The sequence below is a fragment of the Suricata suricatta genome, chromosome 13 (genome assembly GCF_006229205.1).
Source record: "Suricata suricatta isolate VVHF042 chromosome 13, meerkat_22Aug2017_6uvM2_HiC, whole genome shotgun sequence".
NCBI classification, from domain to species: domain Eukaryota; kingdom Metazoa; phylum Chordata; class Mammalia; order Carnivora; family Herpestidae; genus Suricata; species Suricata suricatta.
Window position 1 is genome coordinate 83,930,516 of NC_043712.1, and position 24,745 is coordinate 83,955,260.

Below are 24,745 nucleotides of genomic sequence, written 5' to 3' on the forward strand. Positions count from 1 at the left end.
CCGGGAAGTCGTCCAGGCGCTCGGTCTTGAGCAGGCCACCGGGCTCGGGCAGGCCGAGCTGCAGCGCCGTGGGGGCCAGGCCGGGCTCCAGCTGGTGCGTGCGTTCCTGCTCCAGGGCGCCTTCCTGGCCATAGGCCGGGGGCGCGGGGCCGATGCCCGCCGCCTGCACGCCCTTCTGGCCGCTGGGCCCAGGGCATGGAGCGGGGATGCAGCTGCCGCGCACCCCCAGGAAATGCCCATAGACCTCGGGCTGCGGGGACAAGCTGGCCGGGGAGGCCCTCGAGCCGTTGATGTAGGCCACCAGCGACGTGGGCGAGGTGCGGATGATGGTATTGAAGTCGATCCCAATGCCGTCGGACAGCGGGGACAGGGACAGCGCTCTCTTCTTGGAGCGGGCCGAGTGGGACCTGGCCGCCGAGTGCCGGGGGCTCGGGTAAGGAGAGTGGCCGTTGTCCGCACCGAAAAGGTAGGACGGCAGTGAGTTAGAGACACTGTGGCTGGCCATGGCCGTCCCCGGAGGAAGGCTAAGGAGGTCCCCTAGATCGATGCCATTCTGGGAGCCGTGGCTGGAGGGCAGCACCGGGGCCGCCCTGTAGCCATGAGACCATTCTTGTTTCACGCTCAACGCAGACTGACTTTCCGTCAGACTCAAAGTCGTGGACGCCAAAGACTCACGAGAAATAAGGGACCTGGAACAGCAGCCAGAAGGGGAGAAAAAAGACAAACATTTTAGCAGGATATGGATTGCCTAAGAGCTGAAAGAACACTGCACTGACAATCCCTTAAGTATTTCCCCTAATTACATTCTCGGCTAAACACACATTCTTTGGCTAAGATAAAACCCAAGGCTTTTAGTTCCAGGTAAATAACATTTTACCAAGAAGAACAATAGTGGCTAATGCCCACTGGGATCATAAAACAAAAGATCTATTGTTATAAATAATCTTAATACTTTAATGATAATAAATAGTCCTTGCTTTATTTTTAAATATCTTTTTTAATGTCAGGGGAAAAATTGAGAGACCTGGGCATAATTATGGATGCTTTCTATGGCAAAACCAAATAAGCAAGTATTTATTAAGCACTTACTGTATACAGCACACTACAGATAGCCATGGCAGGGGAAACAAGTCTCAAGAGAGTTCTGGCCTTTGAGCAAAATCTACTCAGTTAAGTAAAACAGAAACCCACGCTTAATTTGAGGTGGGGAAAGAAGTGAATCCTCAAAGTCAAACGGTCGTCCAGGGGACCCGATACTAATTTCACAGCATTTCACTGATGATAAGGAATTCTAAAGATTTCTGTAAGAGATAGCAACTCACTCAATCACCACTCAGGACAACATCAAATCAACCCAGGAAATGAAAATATGCAAAAGACAACTATGTTACAAGGGAATGACAGCCTGAAAAATCAAGTCCTATTTGGAACTATGCACTTGAGCCATGCAGGGTTTAATGGCGCTTGCTAGTCTGGGGCTTTCCCAGCCCGGACTTAATCAGAGCAGCCTGGACCCAAGAGCAGATCTTCTGCATGTAGGAGTCCATGTCTGCAGCAATCTCTCTCCTTTGCAGAACATGCCCCACGGGTCACAGGCTTTACCTGCATCTCAAAATGGCTTGTAAGGTAGTCTGGCCACTTGAAAATTCATTTTGCTTTACTGGGACATTGCTGCCTTAAAAACTGTTGAAAGGCAATTTCCATCTCTTGGATGTAAATTCGTCACAAAGAGGCTAGCTATCACTCACTGCATTTCCCAGCGCAGACATGGTATCTATCGGGAAAACCTGGCTCATTCCTATGGACCTGCATTGTCTTTCTGTAGAGATCTTTCTTCTGGTAATAAAAAAACAGCAAAAAAAATGAACCCAAATGAGACACTAAACCGAGTGTCCCTCTTCCCAGAACGAACCCGCTTACTACTTCCAACTGTGGTACAGCAACCAGCGCAGAGGAACTGGGGGAAAGGCAAGCACTCTCAGCCCATCTGTTCCTCTAGCTCCTTCCCACTAAGTGGAAGCCAGGAACACCATTTCCTACAGGCGCGAGGTGTCAGCAAGAAAACATCTCGACTCTCAAATGCACAGTATAAGGTGATAGATAACACCGTTATCGATGTGATGTTTCCATCGAGTGAAGTAATGTTTACCGATGACAAACACAGCAGGAATTTACATCCAGTTGCCCTTGACACAGATTTTGTTTTCCACCATCCCCATTCTTATATTCGGGCTAAAGTCCTTTTGCAAACCCCAAAGTGGCTTCTGAACCGTCTGGGTTTTTTAATGCCGCTGCTCACCTGCAGCAGACACGCCCTCCCGGCAGAAATCAGCGGAAGGCTCCTTCCTGGTGACTGGATGTCAAGGGCCTTTGGGTCCCTTCCCCAGAGAGATTCAGGGATTGCTTTCTGACCCCAGCCAAATCAATAGTCGTGTCATATATGAGGCAAAGACAACTGACTCTGCTTTACACCCTGAGGTTGAGAAGCTTTACACAACAGTCTCAGAGGGTACATTTGCCTGGTCACTGTCACACTGGAGCAGGTCGGAGTTTTAAGCAGTGACTATGGAGCAGAAAGTCTTTTACTCGCCTGCATATACTTTGCATGTGAAATTGTATTATTTAGTTTGAGGGCAGCCTACAGTGAGACATGTTCATTTACTCCACTGTCGAGAAATAGTTCTTATTTTTCCCAAATTACACCTAATTACGGCATGATTTAAATCTGACTGTAACCCCACGCAGACACATCCCTTAACTCGGTGGACATCTCAGTTTCCCAAGACAGTTACCATATACTTTTCAGAAAGCAGATTCTATATTCTATTCACTCTAGCAAGAATGCAAACAGAGAACTCGCTCTTCTATCTCAAACACCTACTACGAACAAAACTTCCAACAAATGAGCTCTGCCTGGCCACCACTCTGCCTCGTGTGCAATCAGCCGGCTCTTTCCATCATTCAAAGTTCTGATCCCTGAAACTTCTCCCAAACACACCAGCTCTCAGAGGAGACCTCTTTCTGAAAGAAGTTGTACACCGTCTGTACTGAGCTTTAAATGTAACTCCCACTATAGACATCCGTGGGTGTTATCTTTCTCAGTGAGATCCAAAGCCCCTCCACAGAAGAGATCATTTTTATTCCCTGGTACCCACCAGAGCATGAGATATATAGTAACTTTTCTTGTTATATTGTTTTATTTTATTTTAAAAAAAATTTATGTTTATTTGAGAGAGAGAGAGAGAGAAAACATGAGTGGGGGAGGGGCAGAGAGAGATAGAGACACAGAATCCAAAGCAGGCTCCAGGTTCTGAGCTGTCAGCACAGAGCCTGATGTGGGGCTTGAACTCCCAAACCACGAGATCATGACCTGAGCCAAAGTCAGACACTTAACTGACTAAGCCACCCAGGCGCCCCTATAATAAGTTTTCAAAATACTGTTGATTAAGAAGGTGAATAATCAATATGATGTATAAGTAACCATTTATAGCTTACAAAGCATTTTCCCTGCACATAATCACATATGATACAGCCTGTGAGGTCAGTAAACTCGACTTTTAAAATAACTTCTATTTTACAGAGAATAAAACTGAGGTTCTGTAAAATTCCTCCCACTGATACCCAACAAACACACACACACAGAAATTCCTTCCGGAAGGACAAATGATGTAGCCTGAGATAGGCAGTCACCCAGCCAGCTCACACATATCCCTGCTTTCTCTACTTCATGCCCCAAACGTGGTCCCGAATGCTCTGCCTAACCAACAGGCTTGGTCTAACAGGCTTAAAGTCACACAAGCTAGGGTTAGAACCCACATTATCTGTTCTCCTTCGGCAACAAAGTGCTAAATGCCTGCGAAAGTTCCCAAGGACTCTCTCCCACTACCGCTGCTGCTGCGCACAGCCGGCCCACGGGGAAGAAACCGCCAGAGAGCTGTGATTCTATCACCAAGCAAGACAGTCTCCATTTCCATATGTTCGTCTGCTCCTAAGGACACTGCTGCTGGTGACTGGGTAACGTGGAGCTCCAGAGCAAAGAGATACAGCTCAACTAACATAAAGCCATTATGAGCAACTCCATCAGTGAAACAGGTTAGGGTGGCTGGTGAGGCCAGAGCTTAGTAACCCTCATGGCACCATAAGGGGCGTGATGGCCAAGTTGGATGGCTTGGTTCAAAGCCAAGTTCAAAAGAAATGCTAACTTAGAGATCACTTCTTCAAAGAGATCCTCAAGAAAATAGGGGCACCTGGGTAGCTCAGTTGGTTAAGCATCCAACTGCAGCTCAGGTCATGATCTCACGGTTCGTGGGTTCAAGCCCTGTGTCAGGCTCTGTGCTGGCTGCTCAGAACCTGGAGCCTGCTTCTAACTTACTTTCTCTCTTCCCCCTCCCCCCCACTCATGCTCTCTCTCTCTCTCAAAAATATATAAACATTAAAAAAATTAAAAAAAAAGAAAATATATATTATGTACGTCATGGAAAAGACTACTACTAGTCTACTTTAAGTTCTCGTCTGTGTGCATGGACAAATCCCCCGGAAGAATTAGCACTCTATCTGAAGACAGTATGACTTAGTAAAATACTAGAACTTACCAAGAGTCCAGAGTGCATCCTTAATCCCCTTGGTCTCCTCTCAGCTTTGTGGACATATCCCAACCCAAAAGGAAACTCTAAGAAATTCCACCACCAGAAATCACCTCTAAGTATCTCTGGTTTATGGGAGAAAAAAATGTGGTGCCTTTTGACATCTAGAATGACATTATTAGATTGACAGTTGCACTCTGTAACTGACAAGCTAAGTGACACGAGGCAAAGCATTTAGACTTTGTATGTCTTGGGTCCATCACCTATAAAACCAGAGATCACACTTGCAGATGGTCTATGAATATTGTCATAAAATGTAGAATGACAATGTATGTGAATGCACCAGCAAAGATAAACACATACAAGACCCATGCAGGCCATGTGCCATCTCTCTACCTTTTAATACCCGAGTAGAATGGAGCCACTGCAGAGGCTGTCCTGTCCTCCTTTGTCACTTTAGAGTCAAGACACACAAGGGGCGCCTGGGTGGCTCAGTCAGTTGAGTGTCCAGCTTCAGCTCAGGTCATGATCTCATGGTTCGTGGGTTCGAGCCCTGTGTCGGGCTCTGTGCTGACAGCTAGCTCAGAGCCTGGAGCCTGCTTCAGATTCAGTATCTCCCTCTCTCTCTGCCCCTCCCCTCCTTGCACTGTCTCTGTATCTCCAAAATAAATAAAAACCATAAAAAAATTAAAAATAAAAAAAGACACACAAACTCTGTATTAGACTTTTGGCAACGCCTAAACCAAGAATGGCTTCTGGCTCTTCAAGAAAGTAAGGTATAGTTTGCATTTATCATTAACTGGGGCTAGTCAGACATGGTTGGGAAGCTGACAAAGGCAAATCCACAGCATCAGGGCACGTTGCGCACCCACCCTGGATTAAATGGAACCCAACGAAGCTACAGAAGACTGTGTTTTCCAAAATGAGCACTCCAGAAGAAAGGTACTCAAACAGGGACAAAAGAATAAATACAAACAGTAAATCTACGGGGACTGCTCAATATTATCAATAATAAAGAGAATTCAGATTAAGATCACATAACAGTATGCACACCAAATTGGCAAAAGGTATCAAAACAATAACACCTAACATTTAACGGGAAAACAGGAACTCTGAGACTACTGGCGAGTTTATCAATGGGCAGACCCTTCCTGCAGTGCAATTTGGGAATACATATCAAACGCCTCGAAACTGTACACCTCCTTTAACTCGGCCAATTTGCCTCTAAGAATGAATTCTAATAACTAGGGCCCCTGGGTGACTCAGTCGGTTAAGCGTCCAACTTGGGCTCAGGCCATGATCTCACGGTTCGCAAAATCAGGCCCCTGCTTCAGATCGTGTCTCCCTCTCTCTCTGCCCCCCTCAACACGTGGTCATTCTCTGTCAAAAATAAAATAAACACTAAAAATTTTTAAAAATCTATTCTAATAACCAGAGGTATGCAACAGAAGATTACAGAATTGGCTCAATAAAGTATTATTTATAATATTTAAACAAAGGGAACCAGCAAAAAATGCTCAGCAATAAAGACTGATAAAAATTCTAGTTTAAAAAAAATAATAGGGGTGCCTGGGTGGCTCAGTCGGTTAAGCGGCTGGCTTCGGCTCAGGTCATGATCTCAAGCCCCACGTCGGGCTCTGCGCTGACAGCTCAGAGCCTGGAGCCTGCTTCCGATTCTGTGTTTCCCTCTTTCTCTGACCCTCCCTGCTCGCACTGTGTCTCTCTGTCTCTCAAAAACAAATAAAAGACATAAAAAAAAATTTTTTTAATAAAAAAATAATAAAATGGAATCTTAGGTGGGAAGAAACCATTATATGATGCTGAAGATTTTTACTACAAAACAAAGTGTTTTTATTAACTGAAAAAAAAAAGGTGATTATAACACTCTGTAGATAATTATAGATCAATTTGGTGGAAAGGAAACCCTGTGCTTGTTTGCATATAACTGGAAGGGTGTGTATCAAACCCCCCAGGTCTGCCTGCCAGCGGCAGGGTCCAGCGTGACTATCATTTACTACTTTGCCCTTTTCCATATTTTCCATCACGAATGACAACCACATGGATAATCAGGAGAAAACAATAAACTGTACAGCTTTCTAGAGGACAGCCATCACTCTGATCAGTTGATTCCCCGTCCCCAACCACCTCCCCTGGCAGGTCTCCAGTGGACAAAACTCAAGGATGATTCTGTCTGCATCTTCTCTTTATCTCTAGAAGCAAAATGCCTTCAAGTTGAATGGTCGCCTCCTACCCTTTCTCTCCTCTGATGGAACACACAAACCAGTTTAAGGATCACAAATAAATGTGACCATCCCAAATTGCTAAACGTAATTTCCATACTTCGCCACGACACCCCACCTCCTGTTTCTTTGCTCACCCTGCCAAAGAATTATTTCCATAGGAGGACTCACAGAGTACAGAGTCCAAAAACGCATGTCAATGCATCTTTAAGATGCTGTCCTTTAAGGATATAAAATTATGCTAAGGAATCAACTATGCCAGAAAACACTGAAATAACGACCCTTCTCTGGCCGACCCATGAAAGGGACTGCATGAGGTGCGTGGCTGAAGCAGCCTGAGCCCTGCCTACCGTCACTTTCTCCGCTAATTATGACTCTCTGCCTTCAAGGCATGGGCTGGACTTGCTACAGACAGGAAGCTGAAGGCTCCCACGAGCACCGTTAATTTTACATGCAGCACTCAGCAAGTGTGAGGAGCCCCTCGAGGCATAATCATCAATGGGAAAATGACAGCAGCGGCTCCTCATCACAAAAATTCTCAAGTGCAAAACAAGTTTCCATCTCATGAAAAAACTGGCATGACATGAAGGATCTGGGAGCTACGATTCCTGAGTCTCGAGTCGGGACTGGGAGGCAGGGCAGACAGGCGAGAAGGAGGAGAGATGGCGGGGGAGAGGACGGGGAGAAGAACCCCCCCCCCCCAGCGGCTGTGAGACACGTCAGCAGATTCCATCCCAGGAGGAGGACCCGAGGTCTCAGAGTCCAATCCCTTCGCGAAGTCACAGTCGCTGAAGGGCCAGGATTAAGAGGCAAAAACTCTAGCTTGTGTGGCTCTTAGAAGGCCTACTTACGGGAAGAGGAAATCAATCATTTCAAACACAGAAATGGACTTGACCTGTTGCATGGTAGTTTGGTTTTAAGTCCCCTATTTTATCAACCTTGAGACACACAAACATTTACCCGAAGGGTTATTTCCCTTTCGTATTCGAGTCTCTCCCGCAGAGGCTGACACACAGCCTTTACTGGCACGGATTCCGGCACCTGAGGAGGCACTGCGGGAAAAGGCTGTGTAATTCGTACATCGAAGTGCATCTTCCCAGACACATCGTGAGGTCTTGAAATTATAACTTCCATCTTTACTTTCTCTGCCATCTCCCTAAACTTCAACGGTTGCATTGTGCAGACAGTAGGTATTTAATAGATATTCAGGTGGATGCATGGATGCATGGACAGACAAAACAGAGGCTAAAGCAGCCTCGGGACACTGCAGCATAGACAGTGAGCAGGGCAGAGAGATGTACACGGTACACTTGGTTCTCCAGCCATGACAGGGCCCGGCCTCACCAGGAGCTGCCGGATTTACATGCCAGGCTGTAGTCACGAAGGCCCCCAACCTCACACCGGGCATTCACTTCACTCACACTATGAGACAGCAGGCATTAAACCACTCTTCCCAATTAAAAGGATATTATGACATATGCTTAGTTATTATACACATTCCCCTACAGAACTCAAATCCCAAGAGTTGCTTGAGTATGTGTGTGGCAGTGTGTGTGTGTGTGTGTGTGTGTGTGTGTGTGTGTGTGTTCAGGAAGGGAAGGGAAAACACTCGTGGGGTGTGATTATACCATAAGAAGGGGGAAAAAAAAAAGTAACTTGAGACCTGGTATCAGAAGGAGGTATATGCAGGCTGGCAGCGGTCATTGCCCTCTGTAAGCTAGGACTGGTGTGGCTGCGTGCTGTGGAGACCTGGCTCGCTGGAGGTGAACTGGGTCCCAGTCGCTGAACCGTCATGGGACTGCTGGTGACCACTAGATTGTTGCAGCTGCCTTTTCCAATGGACTTGCTCTGAGGCCCAAAGCCAAGAGCCCCTAGAAACAAACGAATCAGGTTAGCTTCCGTGTCCCTTATATCAGAAATCAGTCAACACACACACGTGCACACTTACATAGGGACTCCTGTTTCAACACAGTCCTCGGATCATCTTTTTGTTCATTTTTCGGATCAGTGGTACCAAAAGCATTGTGTATTTCCAATTAAGAAGCCATTACTGCAATAAAGTCCCTACAATAGAAATCGCCACTGATACAAAATGTGCTTACACTTTGTTCCTTCTATGTGCAAGTACCCACTTAGAGCCGAATGCCATCACGTTCTTATGTAAAGGGTTAAGGTGGGATTACTTAGATCTAGAAGTTTCTTCTAGAATAGCCAATGTTTTGGATCACCCACGGAGGGAAGCTGACACTACTTAACAAAACATATTTAACTGGTTTGCTTCTTTTCAATTCTGGCCTATACAACATCTCTTTAGAGGGATATAGTCTGGCTGGTCTTTCCAATCCTGATTTCTCCTCTTCATCCTAATACATTGTCACTAAACATATATACGATCTAAAAAAGTATCAGGATAAAAGAGCCGTAAACAAAACATTCATTCTAAAAACAGCATCATAACCAAATCCAACGCAGAGTTCTCTCTTCATTAGTAACAATCTTCAAGTGCAGTACAATTTGGTACATACCCCAAGGAGAAAGGGGGAAAAAATGAAGCCCACAAAAATCTGTGTCAAAGTGGTGAAGTGAAAAGCACAGAGGAGAAAGTCAAACACCACCATGACTCATTTATTAAAAAATAATAATAATCGTGGTTGGATCATTCTAGACATTCTTTTCACATGGGTGTACTTTTTCGAACATTTTTTGCAAACTACCTGGTCAACTCTCAGTGACTGAACCCTCTGTTCCCATTTCAAACAAAAATTAATATGATGTCAGATCTTAACAAATTAGACTCTAAAATTTTTCTCACCAAATTCCCCATACTTCTCATTGATCTATTTGGGATCAAAGTGAGTAGAAAATCATCACAGTAACTTTCCTTTGCCCTAAGGGACGTAACTTCCTATTTTGTTTTCCAGAAACTAAATCAACAACCAAAAAAAAAAAAAAATGACTGTCATCTTTTGTAACATTCTCTGCTAAGAGCGCACAAAACTAAAGGATAAACAAGACGTCAGGGAGACAAGCATGTTCTCTTCAATGAAACCACACCTCAAAAATGCTCACAGAGTCACAGTGTTTTTCGCTGGCAGGAGCCTGCTTGTTTAGTTCAGCCCTCTGGGAAATCCCAGGGGTAAGTCACTTGCCCAAAGGCCATGCAGGGATTTCATGACCGAGCAGAAATGGATTCCACAATGGTGTATTTTCATGGCACCTTTAAGCTTAAGTTTAGGTACTGGATGCTTAGTTTCCTCCTTGGATACGTGCCAGGACCATTAGCTCCAAAAGAAATTTCTCTGACTTTTTTTTCAGACACATAAACCAGATCCTTTCTCTCCACCTCACCCACTGCTGCTCACACCTGATGTAGCTTTTTGTGCCTCGAGAGACCGACCAACCACGGGGAGTCTCTCTACTTGCATCACTTGTAGAACACGGTGCCCTCAGGGCCCCATCTTGATGCCACAAGTAGTAGACTTGCAATGACCATAAACTTACTATCTTTATAACTTCCAGAAAGCTGCTTGCCATTTGCTTTTCAAACTCTCTCTTTACCTCAAAAAGAGGCAGTGGAATGGTTTGTGGCCTGGCTTACTGCAGAAGATGCTAGAAATGGCTCCCCAGGTTCCATCAGTACCAGCCACTGTTACTAAAAGCAACATCAGATGTCAGGTATGCAGTCAAATTCTATGCCATACAACGTCTGATTCTTTCTCAATAAAAAGGTAGTAATACCTACCTTTAGAACAAAGACATATTAGCAAGTAAAACAGCCCATCCAAGAAATACGACCTGAACACAAAGGATGCTGATACGTTCTTTCATCAAGGCTGAGACGCCACACATTGTGAGGCACAGGGTTCTATTATAGGAGGTAAGAACACACCGCCAGAGAACCTAGTGCATGGTATCGAGATTTCAGAGATCCTCCGATGTGGAAATATGTACCCTTAGTACCAATAAATACGAATGTGATCGCTGAAAATTTCCATTTCACCCTTGTCTTGTTCATGCTCTCCTCTCTGCCTGGCACACCCTCCCCCTAACTCGTCTACCTAGGGAGCACCCTCCCTCTTTACCGCCTCAATTCAAAGGTCACCTCCTGTCTCCCTCCCCCTCCCCCACTGTCCTCTGGGCCGATGTGACCAAGTCTTCTTCTCCTTCCCCTGCCACCTCTCCCAACACATCTGCCTCAGCACCTTTCGGGATCTGTGATGTTTACGTGCCCGTCCCCTCCTCCTCTTTTATACCGCGTGGCTTTTCAAAGACAAAAACCTGATGTGAGGCAGTTCTGCTGCTGCGACACCTAGCGAAGGGCCTGGATGACAGGACACCCGGAGTCCGTCAGGGTAGTTAAGAAGGAAGGAAGGTGGAGACAGAGAACAGCTTAGTGGCCCTGGGGGAGGGGCAGTGAAGGGGGCCGAGGGTTCCCGGGATGAAATAAGCCACGTGTCCCATACAGCACGGTGACTATAGTTAGTAACACTGTATTGCAGTTTTGAAGGCTGTTAAGGGAGTAAGTCTTAAAAGCCTTCATCATGAGGGGAAAAAAAAAAAGAAAAGCAACGTGCATGACTACGTGTGGCTGGTAACTGGCCCTCCTAGGGGTCACTTCCGGTGCGTGTAAATACTGAGTCACTGGGTAGCACACCTGAGACTAATAGAGTGCTGCAGGCCAATCACACCTCGATGAATAAAAATTTTGATGAATGAATGAAAATAACAGACAGTTGCACATGAATATTAAATACACATTATTTCCACCAAAACCCTCCTGGTTTTCAAAAACAAACTCCAACTAAGTCAATCCCCTTGGTGCTTTTCCACAGAACTGCCAATGAGATCTGAGTCCAAGATGAAGCCGGTGGGAATCGTGATGATAAACACGTCCTCCGGGGCTAGAATTCTACAGGAGTCAAGGCTGCCTTTGTAACTCTCTACCCTGGCTCCACACACCCAGACCATCTCCTCGCTCTGTAATACAGAGACGTTAACCCTCCCTCCTGGTGTCCCCAACATTATTACTACATCACCTCCTCCTTCCAAACTCACTGGTCACCTTGAACCTCATCTAACTACAAAGGAATGACAGCTTCTGAAAGCATGAGGGTGAACAGCAAATGCATTGGAAACAGGTCACGTTTGTGGCTCATCTGTGAGAGTGTTCTGGAAAATGGTACTGTCCCTCTCACAAGTGGAGGCAAGTAATACTTTGACCAAGACCCACAGTGCTCAATGCAACCATCCGACTCTAATTTAGTTTTTTCATGGTGCCCCACGGAACGACCACCCCCAGACTACTCAGAACCACATTGTGCCCTCGGGTCTGGGCTCTGGAGGTAGCCTGCCCTGGCAGCGCCCTTCTCCACCCCTGCTGGTCACGTGACTTGGGCAATGACTGCGGCATTTGTGAACCTCATCCCTATGTCTTCTCATCTGTACAACGGATATAAAAATAACACCACCTCACAGGATTGCTGTGCATCTAGCACCGATTGCGCACGTCTTCCGGCACGTAGTAGGTAGTTGGTGGAGGCCAGTGGTCACTGTCGCTGCTGCTACTGTTACTGTTCATGACTCACACTGCCTTTTTGTTCCCTTCTCCTTCTTGAAGAAGGAAACGCTTCCTTCTAATTCCTTGTGCAAAACCAGAGAGTAAGTGATGCTATTTCTCCCCCCACTTCCAATAGTCTCTCCGCTTTGAGGCTGGAGCCAACTTCTTAAGAACCAGGTGTCACCACAGACAGAAGAGAAGTTTGCAGCTGGCCAAGTTTGAATGTTCCTTGGCTTGTCGCTCCCTGAAAACAAACCGCACAACTTTCTGTCTCCCAGATGTGCCAACTCCTTGTGTGCTGGTTTTCATTTTGAAATACCGCGTATTTTTAGAGACTGCATGATGTTTTTTAAAAAATGTGTTTACTGCTCAGGGAAGGATCCGAGGAGATGGCACTCGGAATACTGCATGCATTCCAGCCGAAATCACTGTGGGCTGGTGGGGAGCGCAAACGCGCGGCATTTCTAATCTCGGCCCCGAGGAGTCATCTGCGTGGGGCCATGTTTTTAATTAACGTCTTATTAGTTAAAAGGGTTCTCTTGAAGTCCAACAGTTGATTGTGTGGCAATTACTCCTGCTGAGGCTACAGCCCTCAGAATGATTCCTGTTTACCCACTGGGCCCTCTAGAAATGATACAGCTGGGAAGCGGGGCAGAAACCGCACATACACAGGAGGGCCTCAGGGAGAGGCACCCACGGTGTTTTTGGTGATTCTGTTCCTTCAACTGACGCTTACTGAATGCCCAAGCCAGGGAGCCCCTGGAGACAGATGGGCAGAGTGCTGGCCTCCAGGAAGCCCTCATTCTGGCTACAGAGATGAATACTGAACCAGCTATCCATTGCAAAGGAGGTGACCCCTGTTTCTCAGCTGGATCATACGAAATGGCTTTCTTTACAGGTCAAACATGATCAAATGCAAATAATTTCTATAGGGTTCAACCTAACACACATGCAGGGTGTTATGGAAACAGAAATACTACTACACATCGGGATGTGAGTCCTGCCTCCCCAGCCAACTGGCTGCGTGACCCTGGGCAAGGGCTCTGACGTCCCTGCACCTCGATGTCCTAGTCCCTACAATGGGGACAGTAAGAGGGTAAGTATATATTACTATGTGCCTTCCCGTCTCTAAGTAAGGATCAGGGTTTCCTTCCCAGCCTTTCACTTAAAAACATTTCAAAACCATAGGAAAGTTGCAAGGAGAGTACAATAAACTCTATCTGTTTTGTCTACTGATAAACTGGATTTACCGCTTTATCCATCCAACTTCTCTATAAGCTGTTATTATTAATTTGTTTAAAAATAAGTTATAGATTTTTGTTCTTCACCCCTAAATATATAAAACCATAGCATAATCATCAAATTCAAGACAGTTGGCAATGACATAATATTAGCATGAAATATACCATTTATATTCAAATATTACTCCCTTCAGAGCGATTGTTTTCCAATCCAGGATCATGCATTTCAAGGAAAGGTTTTGAGACTCATGCTGAGAGAGGTTAATACAGCACTGCACATCAGGGCACTGAAGGCACATGGAAAAGTGGAAAAACAGAGAAAAAACAAGTGCAAATTAACAGCACGTAAGCACAACAGTACGGTTAGCACCTCAGGTCCACCATGGACTGCCTGTGTGACCCCAGACAACTTACTTAACCTCTCTGTGTCTCTAAAATGTGACTAATACAAGTATGTACCTAACTAAGTTGTTTGGAGGATTAAAGTATCTACAATAGGCCATATATATAGGGCTTGGCACTTAATAAATGCATTGTATTTATTAAAAAACTTGTCTCTCGTACCTTTCTGATATTATTTTTAGCACCTCTTCTCTTGGGAGTGACAGACTACAGGCTGGCACCCCCTTTCCAAGACCTTCCCAACACACAGTAGACTTCCCCCACTGTGGATGGGCCCAGGCTTCGGGGCTCCCTCTTTCATTCTGATTCCTCCCTAAAACTGGAAATAAGAAATGCTTGCATACTAAGCACATTTGCTTGCCACGTAGTGTAGTGACAACATAGCGCTCATATGTGATGTGTGGTGCGTGACTCCAAATACACCGAGGCGTGGATAGATGGTGAACATCACCAAATGATGAGAATCAGAACGACGTAACTGGCTTTTCTACTCAGGGGCAAAGCATCTGACGCTAGCAAATGTTACAAATGCTCAAAACAGCACGAAACCCTAAGGAAGGCGAGGAATACTGGACGTAGCGTCCTGCCTCCATGGAGCTTCCCATCTGTTGGGACCAGACATTCTCACCTGGGAACAATCAGATAAAGAGTCTGGACTGGATAAGATTAAGCGGGAAGCTGAATTTCAGAGACAGGAGGTTCAGAAGAGGGAGAGATCTCTGTGCGCCAGACAATTCATCGAAGAAGAGTGATTTTAACCATGAAGGCATTTCCCAAAGTTCTTCCGGAAAGTCCAAGGTATTCGATGGTAACAAATATGGCAAGGTCAAGGAGAGAGACCCACAGGCAAATAGCTTTGGGAAGCCCTAATATGGTGAAGTTAAATGTCTCCGTTAGAGAGCCTTTACTCGTAGAGCTCTGAGAAATGCACATGCATGTAATAAAATTCCCAGAGGAGCAAATAATGGGAAGAGTGAGCCCACGGAGGAGATGCTCGAGTGTAGTCATGGAAACAGCAGGAGCAGGTGTGGCGTGCCCTGGGGTGAAAGGAAGAGGGAGTCAGGGCTGCCTGTAGGAGGAGGCTCTGTCTGACCACGAGAACGGGAGGCGACAGACGCGGGACTGCTCTGTCACCTGCGGAATCTGCTCTAACAACCGGCCAGTACGTGGTCACCAGCGGCTCCAAACCCAGCTGCGTATCAGGGTTAGCAGAGAAGCCTTTCAAAACCGCAGATTCACAGGCTCCCCCTCCAACCAAGGAGGCCAGAAGGTACTGGTGCAACCGGCCAGCCGACAGGCACCTGGACCCAGCGCCATGGCGGTGCGCCTGCCGGAAGCCAGGTCTGCCGGAGAGTCATTGGGAGGCCTTGGGGACAAAGCTGGAGGCCCCCGTGAACCAGAAGCCACCCACACGCTGGTCAACGATGCAAGTAAGAAGGCGCCGCTCATGGAAGCAAGAGGTAGGCGGAGGCTTTCCTCACTGGTGGACGAAGGTTCAGGAGATGGGGTTTAAAAAGGAGGGGGAAATCACCGGAGACTATTTGGGGAGCTCCATTCCAGAATGAGGTACTTCATCCCACCCACTAAGCAGGCCAAACCTGCACCCGGATTAACGAGGATTCCCACGAGGGCACGCGTGCCTCCCGGCACCCCGCCCTCAGGCGGGCAGCTGGTATCTACCCAGCTTACCCCACAAAGAATGTCACTTTCACACCAACACTCTGTCAGCACTCAGGAATGTTGGCCCCTAAGTATGGAATCACTAGCATTACTCACTGCATTTGATCCCTGCATTAAATGGGATCGTATTTATACCCCTGAGAGATTAAAAAATATCATTTTCCTTTCTGTGCCACTCGGGGCCTGGGTTCCCCGATAGGAAGCCTCAGCCTTGCTCCCCACCACCAGGAACCCCTGATAAGATGTTATGAATACACAGCTCCAAACCAGCTCGTAAAGATGTAAAGATACGTTAGTCAACATTCCCCAAGTTTATATTCTAAAGTCCCATCAGTCAGCCATTGTACATCAATTATCAACTAATTAGTACAGAGTGCTTATGCTGACCCTCTGTTCTCCCTTGTAATGATTTGCCAAGTTAACTGAAAGCCGCTATGCTCCACAGAGACTCTGACTTTAGCAAGAGTGTTAAATAAAGTTCACCAACAATTAGCCTGGAAAACCAAAGAGGAAATTTAAGCACATTTTACTGCTTTTCCCTCGACAAATTTTCTAACAACCCCATGGGAAGAAAGGAAATATATTTGTTAAATAAGCAGATGATTACTCTGAAAGATGGAAACAGTGGCGCAGGCGCAGTTTAGAAACGTTCTGCTCCGTGACCAGGTGTTTATTTCCCGCGTCCACGCACTGCGCTGGAGTGCTTACTCCAGAGAGGGCGGGTCCACAGAGGCGTGAGGCGGGTCCAGCTTACGATCTACTGTAACGGGCTTAGACCATGGGAGTCATCTGTGAAAATAAAGGAGTTGAAGATGAAACAGCTTTACTGACTCTATGAAGAGAGGCCTTCCAAAAACAGTAAGAAAGCCTGGAGGAGAGCGGGAAGGGCTTAGACATTAATGGGAGGAAAGTGCCTCTGTGTCCCTTGGGCAGGTCACGTTTATTAAGTGCTATCCGAGGGCTTGGGGCCGGGCTGTATCGAAGTCTAGTGTTGGGTTAGCCCTCAAAGAGCACCCGACCAGCTGGCGTGGGTGGTAACTAACGTGTGAAACGATCAGAAACAGCCAATCTTAACTTAGCTGCCATCATGCCCAGCACAAAAGTGTCCAAACAAGAAACACACCTGCATAAACTGGAGGGGGCGTGGGGGGGGGAAGGCTTGGTCTCAGCCTCCTGATGCTGGAGGGGAGAGGGCAGCACAAAGCGTGGGCGGGCCACAGGGAAGAGGGGAAGTGGCATGGCCAAGCAGCAAAGAACGGAAATGCTAGGGCCACCTGTGTGACGTGGGTTGGGCAAGCCCCTTACACTCTCTGAGCCTCGGTTTCCTAATCTGAAGAATGGGGATGGTAAGTGTACCTACCTTCATAAGGCTGTCTGGAGAACTAATAAGTCAGAGTGTGTAAAATACTTAGAATAGTGCCCAGCACACAGGAAGTGCTCTTTAAGCTGCAGGAATGCACATTCTTATGAAAGTATTATCAGATTATATGGGACCTCCTAGGCCAGCCGCCTGGCCCCCTCAAGAAAGCTATAGTAGGGGTCTGGGCACATGTGTGAGGTGGTGAGGGACTATGAGGGGACAGTCTAACTCTTCTCAGCACATATGGAAGAAGAGCAAAGACTGAAGACAGGAAGCCAAGCTAGGAGACCGTGGCTACGATCCCAGGGTGAGTGATGAGGCCTAGGGCAGGTCGGGCAGAAGTAGACTGAGTAACCCCAAATGAAAACAAGAAAGAAGGTTCTTGAAGGGCCCGTAAGAAATACTAGATTACACAGCCTTCTCCAAAAGTCAAGGTCACGTTCTCCCTGAGCTGTTTCCACCCCACCCCCACCCAAGTCAACCCATAGCTAAGATGGAAATGGGAAATGGGGCCACTGGTGAGGCCCCTCCCCGTATGGACCAATGACTGGGGCTCTTCCATCAGAGAGCAGGTGCCCCCACGTATTTATGGGACGGAAGAATAAAGAACGAGACCTGTAGGGCAACCTATCAGACAAGGAGGGTTCAAGCCACACATGGAGTTGAAAAGTTCACACTTAAATGTATCATAATATGGAAGAAAGACAGCAATCCGTGGCAAACGCAACTGTTGTTATGCCCTGGTCTCTAACATACTGAACAGCTGGGAATATTCCTAGTTTGCCTCCCTCTCTCCACACTCCACACACACACACACACACACACACACACACACACATACACACACACACACACACTCAACATGAAGGGAGCACAGTCTAAATCACTCAATATAAATCAATAGAACTTTTTTTTCAGCATCTAAGAGCTGGTTCAGAGGAAATATCCCATTTAGTCCTTCACATCAGAGACAACTTCTTGGTTCTAAAAGGCAAGGCTAACATAGTCATCACGAAAGCTGCTAGGCTCTCTCTGTTTTCCCTCAAACCGTAATTCCTCAGAACTGTCTGAAGAGACACACACTCCACCGTAAATACTTTCCGGTCCGTATGCTAGCTGGACCTGCAAGTCCACAGGGGGTGCCCAGAGGCGCCAGACCAGACCCAGAGAAGAGGCAAATGGTTATGGACGTCGCACTTTCTTACATTAAAAATTCAGTCACCCATCTTCTAAGAATCAGACAGCACCCAGCTTCCTGTACCCATAAGTCCCCAGGGTTGAGAGGCTGCCTCTAGGCTGTAGGCTCTGGAATCTGTGCCCAAAGGCCAGAGCAGCCCAGGTGCATGGCCAGAAGGTGTGCTATGATTTATCACTCAAGCGCCTCTGTCCCAAGGGTAAGAGAGCTAAGTGGAGATGCTGGTTCCATCCTCTCTCCTAGTCAGTCCTGTGGAGAGCCGGAACCCCCCTGAGAGAAACACCCAGGTGCTGTGAGCACACACAGGGTCAGGGAGGACCGCCTCTGAGCAGGAAGCCAGGGGAAGGGGAGGGCGCCCCGAGCCGAGGAAGGCAGTGGGGGTGGGGCTCGCGGCTTCAGGACCAGATTCCGGGTCTGGGACCCTGGCCCCTGCAGCTGTCTGTGCCCGAGCAGGGCTCAGACCAGCAGTCTTCTCGAGACCCCATGGGCTTGGTCAGTGGGCACCTCAGCAAGAATCTGTGGACCACGAACCAGGAACGCTCTTGGAATGTTCTGCTCTGTACAAAGATCCTGGGATCTTGGTCACCTTGGGAGAGAGTAGGCACCCCAGGTAACCATGACTGATTAAAGTTCCTGCTGACCAACAAGATGGGGTCTTGGAGGGTGATGTGTTTTGACACAAGAAGCTCATTCAAAAACCATTTTTTGTACATGCATTGGTAAAATAAATTATTAAGGCATCTCTAAAATATTTTCAGTATGGATGACTTAGACACTAATCTTAGCAAGACCATTCTACCTCTAAAGTCACAAAATATAGTCCATATAATTTGCTTCCAAATAAACCTCCTCCATCTAAGTATATAACGTCACTTAGCACTTAGAGATAGGCAGGATTCAGTCACAGAAACCAAATTACGTCTTTAGGCTGAGGAATTAGTGAGAAAACAAATCGCTTCTGCAAAATTTCTCGGGGTATCCCTTCCCTTTCTTCTCACTAGCCAAACTCGAGCTCTTAGGTATTCATCTTGAAATGATGGCTACATCCAGAAAATAATAATAATAAAAGGGATGTACACCTTTTCTTTGGTCTCCTTCCATCAAGCACGCCGGCTTTCAGTGGTGAACCACCTCAAGGTTCAGGAGCGAATCTGCTCCCTGTTCGGAATTCTAGGACCAAGGGAATGGGCAACTTCTTCCCTCGCTGTTTCAACACGGTGAATGCCTGTGTTTGGAAAGACCTTCCCACCACCTTCTTTCAAAAACATGTCAGTCAGAGTGCTCTGGCGGGGGAGCAACATGGCGGCTGGGATCCTCCTGTCACACCTTGGGGGGGGGGGGGATGGAGGCTGGGAAATCTGGCTCCGTGGACGCTGGCTGCTCCGTCACTGACACCAGCACCACAGGTATGGCAGTCACACCCCCGTCCGGAGGAGGAAAAAACAGAGTCAGAAAGAAATTTGTAAAGAAGACATACAATTCAGCTCGACTGATTTGTTTTTTGACACGCAGCCTTGAAAAGAACAATTCTGCCTCAGATTCTTGGCAACTGCAAACTGATTTTTTGATAAGTTTTAACATGCATTTCACTAAATGCGTGAAGAGAGAGTGAGGGAGAGAAAGGCCAGGTATCCAAAGACAGGGAGGCTGTCAGACTTCTCTTTTCTGTGTCATTTTTGTTTAGTCGGTCAAATGAAAATTCAAAACCATATAATTAGATGGCTGTTTATACATGATTAAGCATGAGCTCACTGGACTTTACATGCCAGAAAGTCAGAGATGTGGTTAAGGGCAAGAAGGAACTATTAATAAAAGGAAATAAAGCTGTAATACATTTTTCACTTATGAATAAAAATAATTCAAAGGTCTCTAGATGGAAAAAAAAAAGAAAAATCAACCATGAGTAGGGGCAAGAAACCAGATAATTTTATAAATGGTTAGAATTCATGTGATATAAAACATAAGCCACTGGTGTGAAAAAGCTTTTCCTCCTCTCTGATTCTAATCCTATTTTTGTTCCTCGTAAACCTAACTCACAGTGAGAACATAACAAAACTTACCTGTATAACATTTCTCTAGAATTGTTCTGGGAACTATTTAAGCAAGGACACGCCATGCATTCCAAAGAGCTGCTTGCTCTCTTCATGACTGGCCCCACCAGTAAGTCTCCCTGGAGAACCCAAAAGTGTCTGCTTCTTTTAAAAGGCAAGTGTCCTTCCATTTATCACAAGGGCAGAGTTTGTCTTCTCCAAATGAAGTGACCCCACAGAAAGCATGGTACAACTGGCCATAAACTTCATACACGGCCGAGAGAGCCCCCAGAGAACCAGGGGTCTTAGCTGGGGCTTTCAAAGGTGGTGAATCAACTGCTCACAGAGATCAAACACCAAGCTCTGGATGAGGTCACTGGGCACATCTTTCAGATGACAGAGAAATGAACTGATCCAGGATCAGTCTGCTCATTCCACCTTGGGTAAGGCTTTTGAGCCACTGGCACTAGCTCTCCCTACTGCAAAAATACACCAATCCAGGTCCCCCCTGGAGGTCAGCTAGGCACATGCAAAACCTTGAGACAGTCTCGCAGTGTGTCCTATTTCCAAAAAGACTTTTTGGGCTGCCAGTGACTGGGAACCTGGCACACGAACGCTAGGAGATACAGCAGAGCCGATGATGAGAATGAGCAAAGCCCACAGGAAACCCAACGTACAGTCCTTAAGACTGAGACTGAAATGAGTCTACTAACATCCAAGGAGCCCACAAAGCCTAAGAAGCATAACCATTGACTTTCATAGACTCTGACAGCAATGTCCTCCAAGTCACTTTCATCCCCAATCTGTCAGAGGGACCTTCCATCTCCACTTCTCTCTCTCTCTCCCTCTCTCTCTCAGCCCCTCTTCTCCTCCCCTGCACTGCCCCCTACCTCACGCACACAATACGAACACCAGCCAGCTGTGGCCCCCAGCCCTGTCTCCAATCCTGCGCACACACCTGCCAGCTGAAATCTGAATGGAATATACTTCCTTTAAAGCCATGAGGCAAACGACACAGGACAGCAACTCCTTCGAAGTTCATTTCCAAGAAACTAAGATGATCACAGAATACATACCTAAAAAGGCACAGACACTTGAGACAAAGCACAGTACTCGCACCTAATTGGGCCACGTTAACCTACAGACCCTTATGTATTACCGATGTGTCTTAAAAGAAATGGTAGTCTGTTCAAAGATACTTTTTAATTATTGACCTAATTTGGTCAAATAAAGTTCTTAACAAATTCACTTCTATGAGCTAGAAATTCGTGGCTTTTTGTCTATAACGTTGAAGGAAGAGGGAAAATCTTGCTAAATTAATGTACATTGATTATTTGAAATAGCTTCACATCTACCACAGTTCCAGATAAGAAATGTGACGATTTATTTCCAAACAATGTGTGGCATGTAACTCAAAACCGCTTTTCATCAATAATTAATATTAATAATTAACAAGTCTGAACAACAAAAATACCTCTTGGAAATGTTTCAACCCGGCCCTTTCCTCATTCCACAGCCTGCCTACCGCCCCCTTTACCCTCAGCGCGGGGTTAATAACTAAACTCCCCTCCTCCCTGACATGCAACACTGCCCAGCAGCAATCTTCCCAAGAATGTGTGCACAAATGCGCAAGCCTGAGAAGAATAAAAGTCTTATCAAAGTCACCTGGATCTGGCAAACAGCTTTCTAAATTAGCATCTGCAGTTACAATCCACTCAACGGTGAATTAGATTTTCCTCCAGTGCAGAAATTCACCCCAAACATCGACGCCCCTGCTTACAGATGGAATGTCTTACGTCTTTAATCCAGGGATTAGCCTAGTAATAAAAATTAAACAGTCCTCTAGATAAACATAGCGGAAGGGGGCCATAATGCAAAAAAAAAAAAAAAAAAAAAGAAGAAGAAGAAGAAGAAGAAGAAAAAGAAAAAGAAAAAAAAATAAACTTGCTCATTTTAAAAGAGGACCAGAACCAAGGCATCAGGATTTTACTTGGCGGTCATCCTGGAGAACAGTCTGTGTGACTTTTTAAAATGACACAGTCGTCCTTCCCACATCTCGACTGTCTGCAGAAGAGCATCTTCAGTGCCAAACACATCTCTTACACCAAAGGTGCTCTTACCATCTGTCTCTTAAACCTTTCCAGCCTCCTGCCCTAGCACTTGGTGTTTGAATCTGTCGGCGCCCTGAAATCCCCCTCCTCCGGCCACTCCTTCCTTCGCCAGACTGAACACTGTGCAGGTTGGACCCGAAGTTCTTGGCAGCACAGACAAACTCCAATCCTCTTCCTCCACACGCCTCCCAACCTCCACTCCAAACGTGACCCGTTCCCCCTGGAAAGGGGTCAGAATCCTCCACAAATCACCTTGTGCTTACATTCTTCATGGTCCCAGGCTGTTTGGTCACTGATGGTTAAAAGGGCTGGAAATACCCCCGCCCCCTGCCCCAAACCACAGGCAGCGTCTGTCTGTGTAAAGGTGCGGGGACAGAGGTGTTTACATCTCTTTCTTGGGCTGGGGGCCGCAGACAGCTGTGCGGTGTACCCTGCATCCATGTCCAGGGCTCCCTGCTCTGGCTTCACACTGTACTGGCGGTGTGACATTTAACAAAGGCTGCTGTGCCCAGAGAAAAGCATCTGACAAATGCGGCCTAAGAAACAATGTCTCAGGGTGGCTGGGTTCTCAGGCGGTTGATCGGCAGGCCGACTTCGGCTCAGGTCGTGATCTCACAGTCTGGTCCGTGAGTTCGAGCCCCGTGTCGGGCTCTGTGCTGACAGCTCAGAGCCTAGAGCCTGCCTGGGCTTCTGCGTCTCCCTCTCTCTGTGCCCCTCCCCCCTTGCACTTTCTCTCTCTCTCTCTCTCTCTCTTTCTCTCTCTCTCTCTCTCATTCTCTCTCAAAAATAGACATTAAATTTTTTTTAAGAAAGAAAGAAAGGAAGAAAAGAAACAATGTCTCCCTTCAAGTGGAAACGCTGGTGAAGTCAGCCAGCCCAGCGCACAAACAATGCTGGGCAGGTCATTAACTTGCCTGCTTCAGCCGGAGGCGATGAGCTCACCCACCTTTCTGAAAGTGCTATTTTAGCTGCTGAGTTTATACAAATAAAACCCATAATTTTCTAATGGCTAAACTAGGAGTGTTCGAAAACAGCTAACTCCAGAGAACCCTGAAAAAGCCACACGGGCAGCTCATGAAGGTGAGCCTGCAGTCTGGTGATCAAGTTCACATACATCTTCATAATTGCTACATATGTATTACCTTGAAAATAAGCAACCACAAAAGCAAATGGGGAATTTTTTTTTAAGTTAGGTGGTTAACTGCTGCATTGTGTTTTCTCCCCCTCTTTTTTTCCTTTTGCAAGAGAAAAAGTAAGTTAGTCGTTAACTACACAAAGGAGTTAACATTTAACTTGAACACTGGGAGCACTTTAGCTCTCCGTCCCTCTCCCCTCTTTCTTACTAGAGTGAAAATAGGTTCAGGAAAACTGTTACTAATTGTCACAGATACTGGATGAGATGTGACTACATCATTTTTCTGGGGCCCTCACGGAGACGCGGGGTCGTTCATTCACACTCCCCTCCCCCCAGGCTGCCCAGAATTCCAGCCTGCCCCCTCCAACCCCACATCCCCCGCCAGGTGACGGCGCTCTGCCTCCCCTGTAAATCCTCAGGTAATGTTACTTTTGCGTCTCCTGCTTTACTAATCACTTCTGCCTTATGTATCACTTCTGCCGCTCCCCTACAGTGGCGAGTCTACAAGGACAGAGGACATGTCTTACACGCATGGCCCACCCCTCACTCCCAGAGTGCCAGGCCTCAGTGCCCCGCACAGGCTGCACACTCACGAAATGCCCAGGGATAGACAGTGCCCACACCACATGCGTAGCTTTTCAGCACAGAGCCTCTCCCCGCAGGTGAGTGGGGGAAAAGCGCCTAGGAGAGTGGTGTTTTAAGATTTAAAATAGGGCAGATGCCGGGGCGCCTGGGTGGCTCAGTCAGTTAAGTGTCTGACTTCAGCCCAGGCCATGATCTCTCAGTTGGTGAGTTCAAGCCCTGCACTGGGCTCTGTGCTGATGGCTCAGAGCCTGGAGACTACTTTGGATTCTGTGTCTCCCTTCCTCTCTGCCCCTCCCCAGCTCACGCACGCTCTCTCTATCTAAGAAATTAAAAATAATAAAATAGCATGGAATGCTGGAGGCCCAGACTTAGGGTGACAGATAGGATGTCTCTTTTCTGTCAGCCCTGCATTCCTAACCCGTCCCCTCTCTCACTCCCCGCGGCCCGCCCTATGGAGGCTGCGAGCTGTCGGACGTGTCACTTTCTCCGCAAAGCCTCTATGGAAACAGGAGTCTAACACACATCCCCCCCCCTCGCTCTCCCTGGCCGCTGAGAAGCACGGCGAGGGAGGTGCGCGGGTGACCTGGATACCCACACGTGGTCTGAGGTCCTCCCCAGGAACTGAG

General features: G+C 46.9%; 1 protein-coding gene across 1 annotated transcript in view; it reads right to left on the reverse strand.

Moving 5' to 3' along the window:
* The window catches only part of GLIS3 (GLIS family zinc finger 3), a 430,817-nt gene that overhangs the window by 284,507 nt on the left and 121,565 nt on the right, over positions 1-24,745 (reverse strand). Inside the window, exons 3-4 of the mRNA XM_029919687.1 lie at positions 8,487-8,694; positions 2-689 (exon numbers count right to left, since the gene is read on the reverse strand). Of these exons, the coding sequence (XP_029775547.1) occupies positions 2-689; positions 8,487-8,694 (896 nt within the window). The remainder of the gene's footprint in view (position 1; positions 690-8,486; positions 8,695-24,745) is intronic.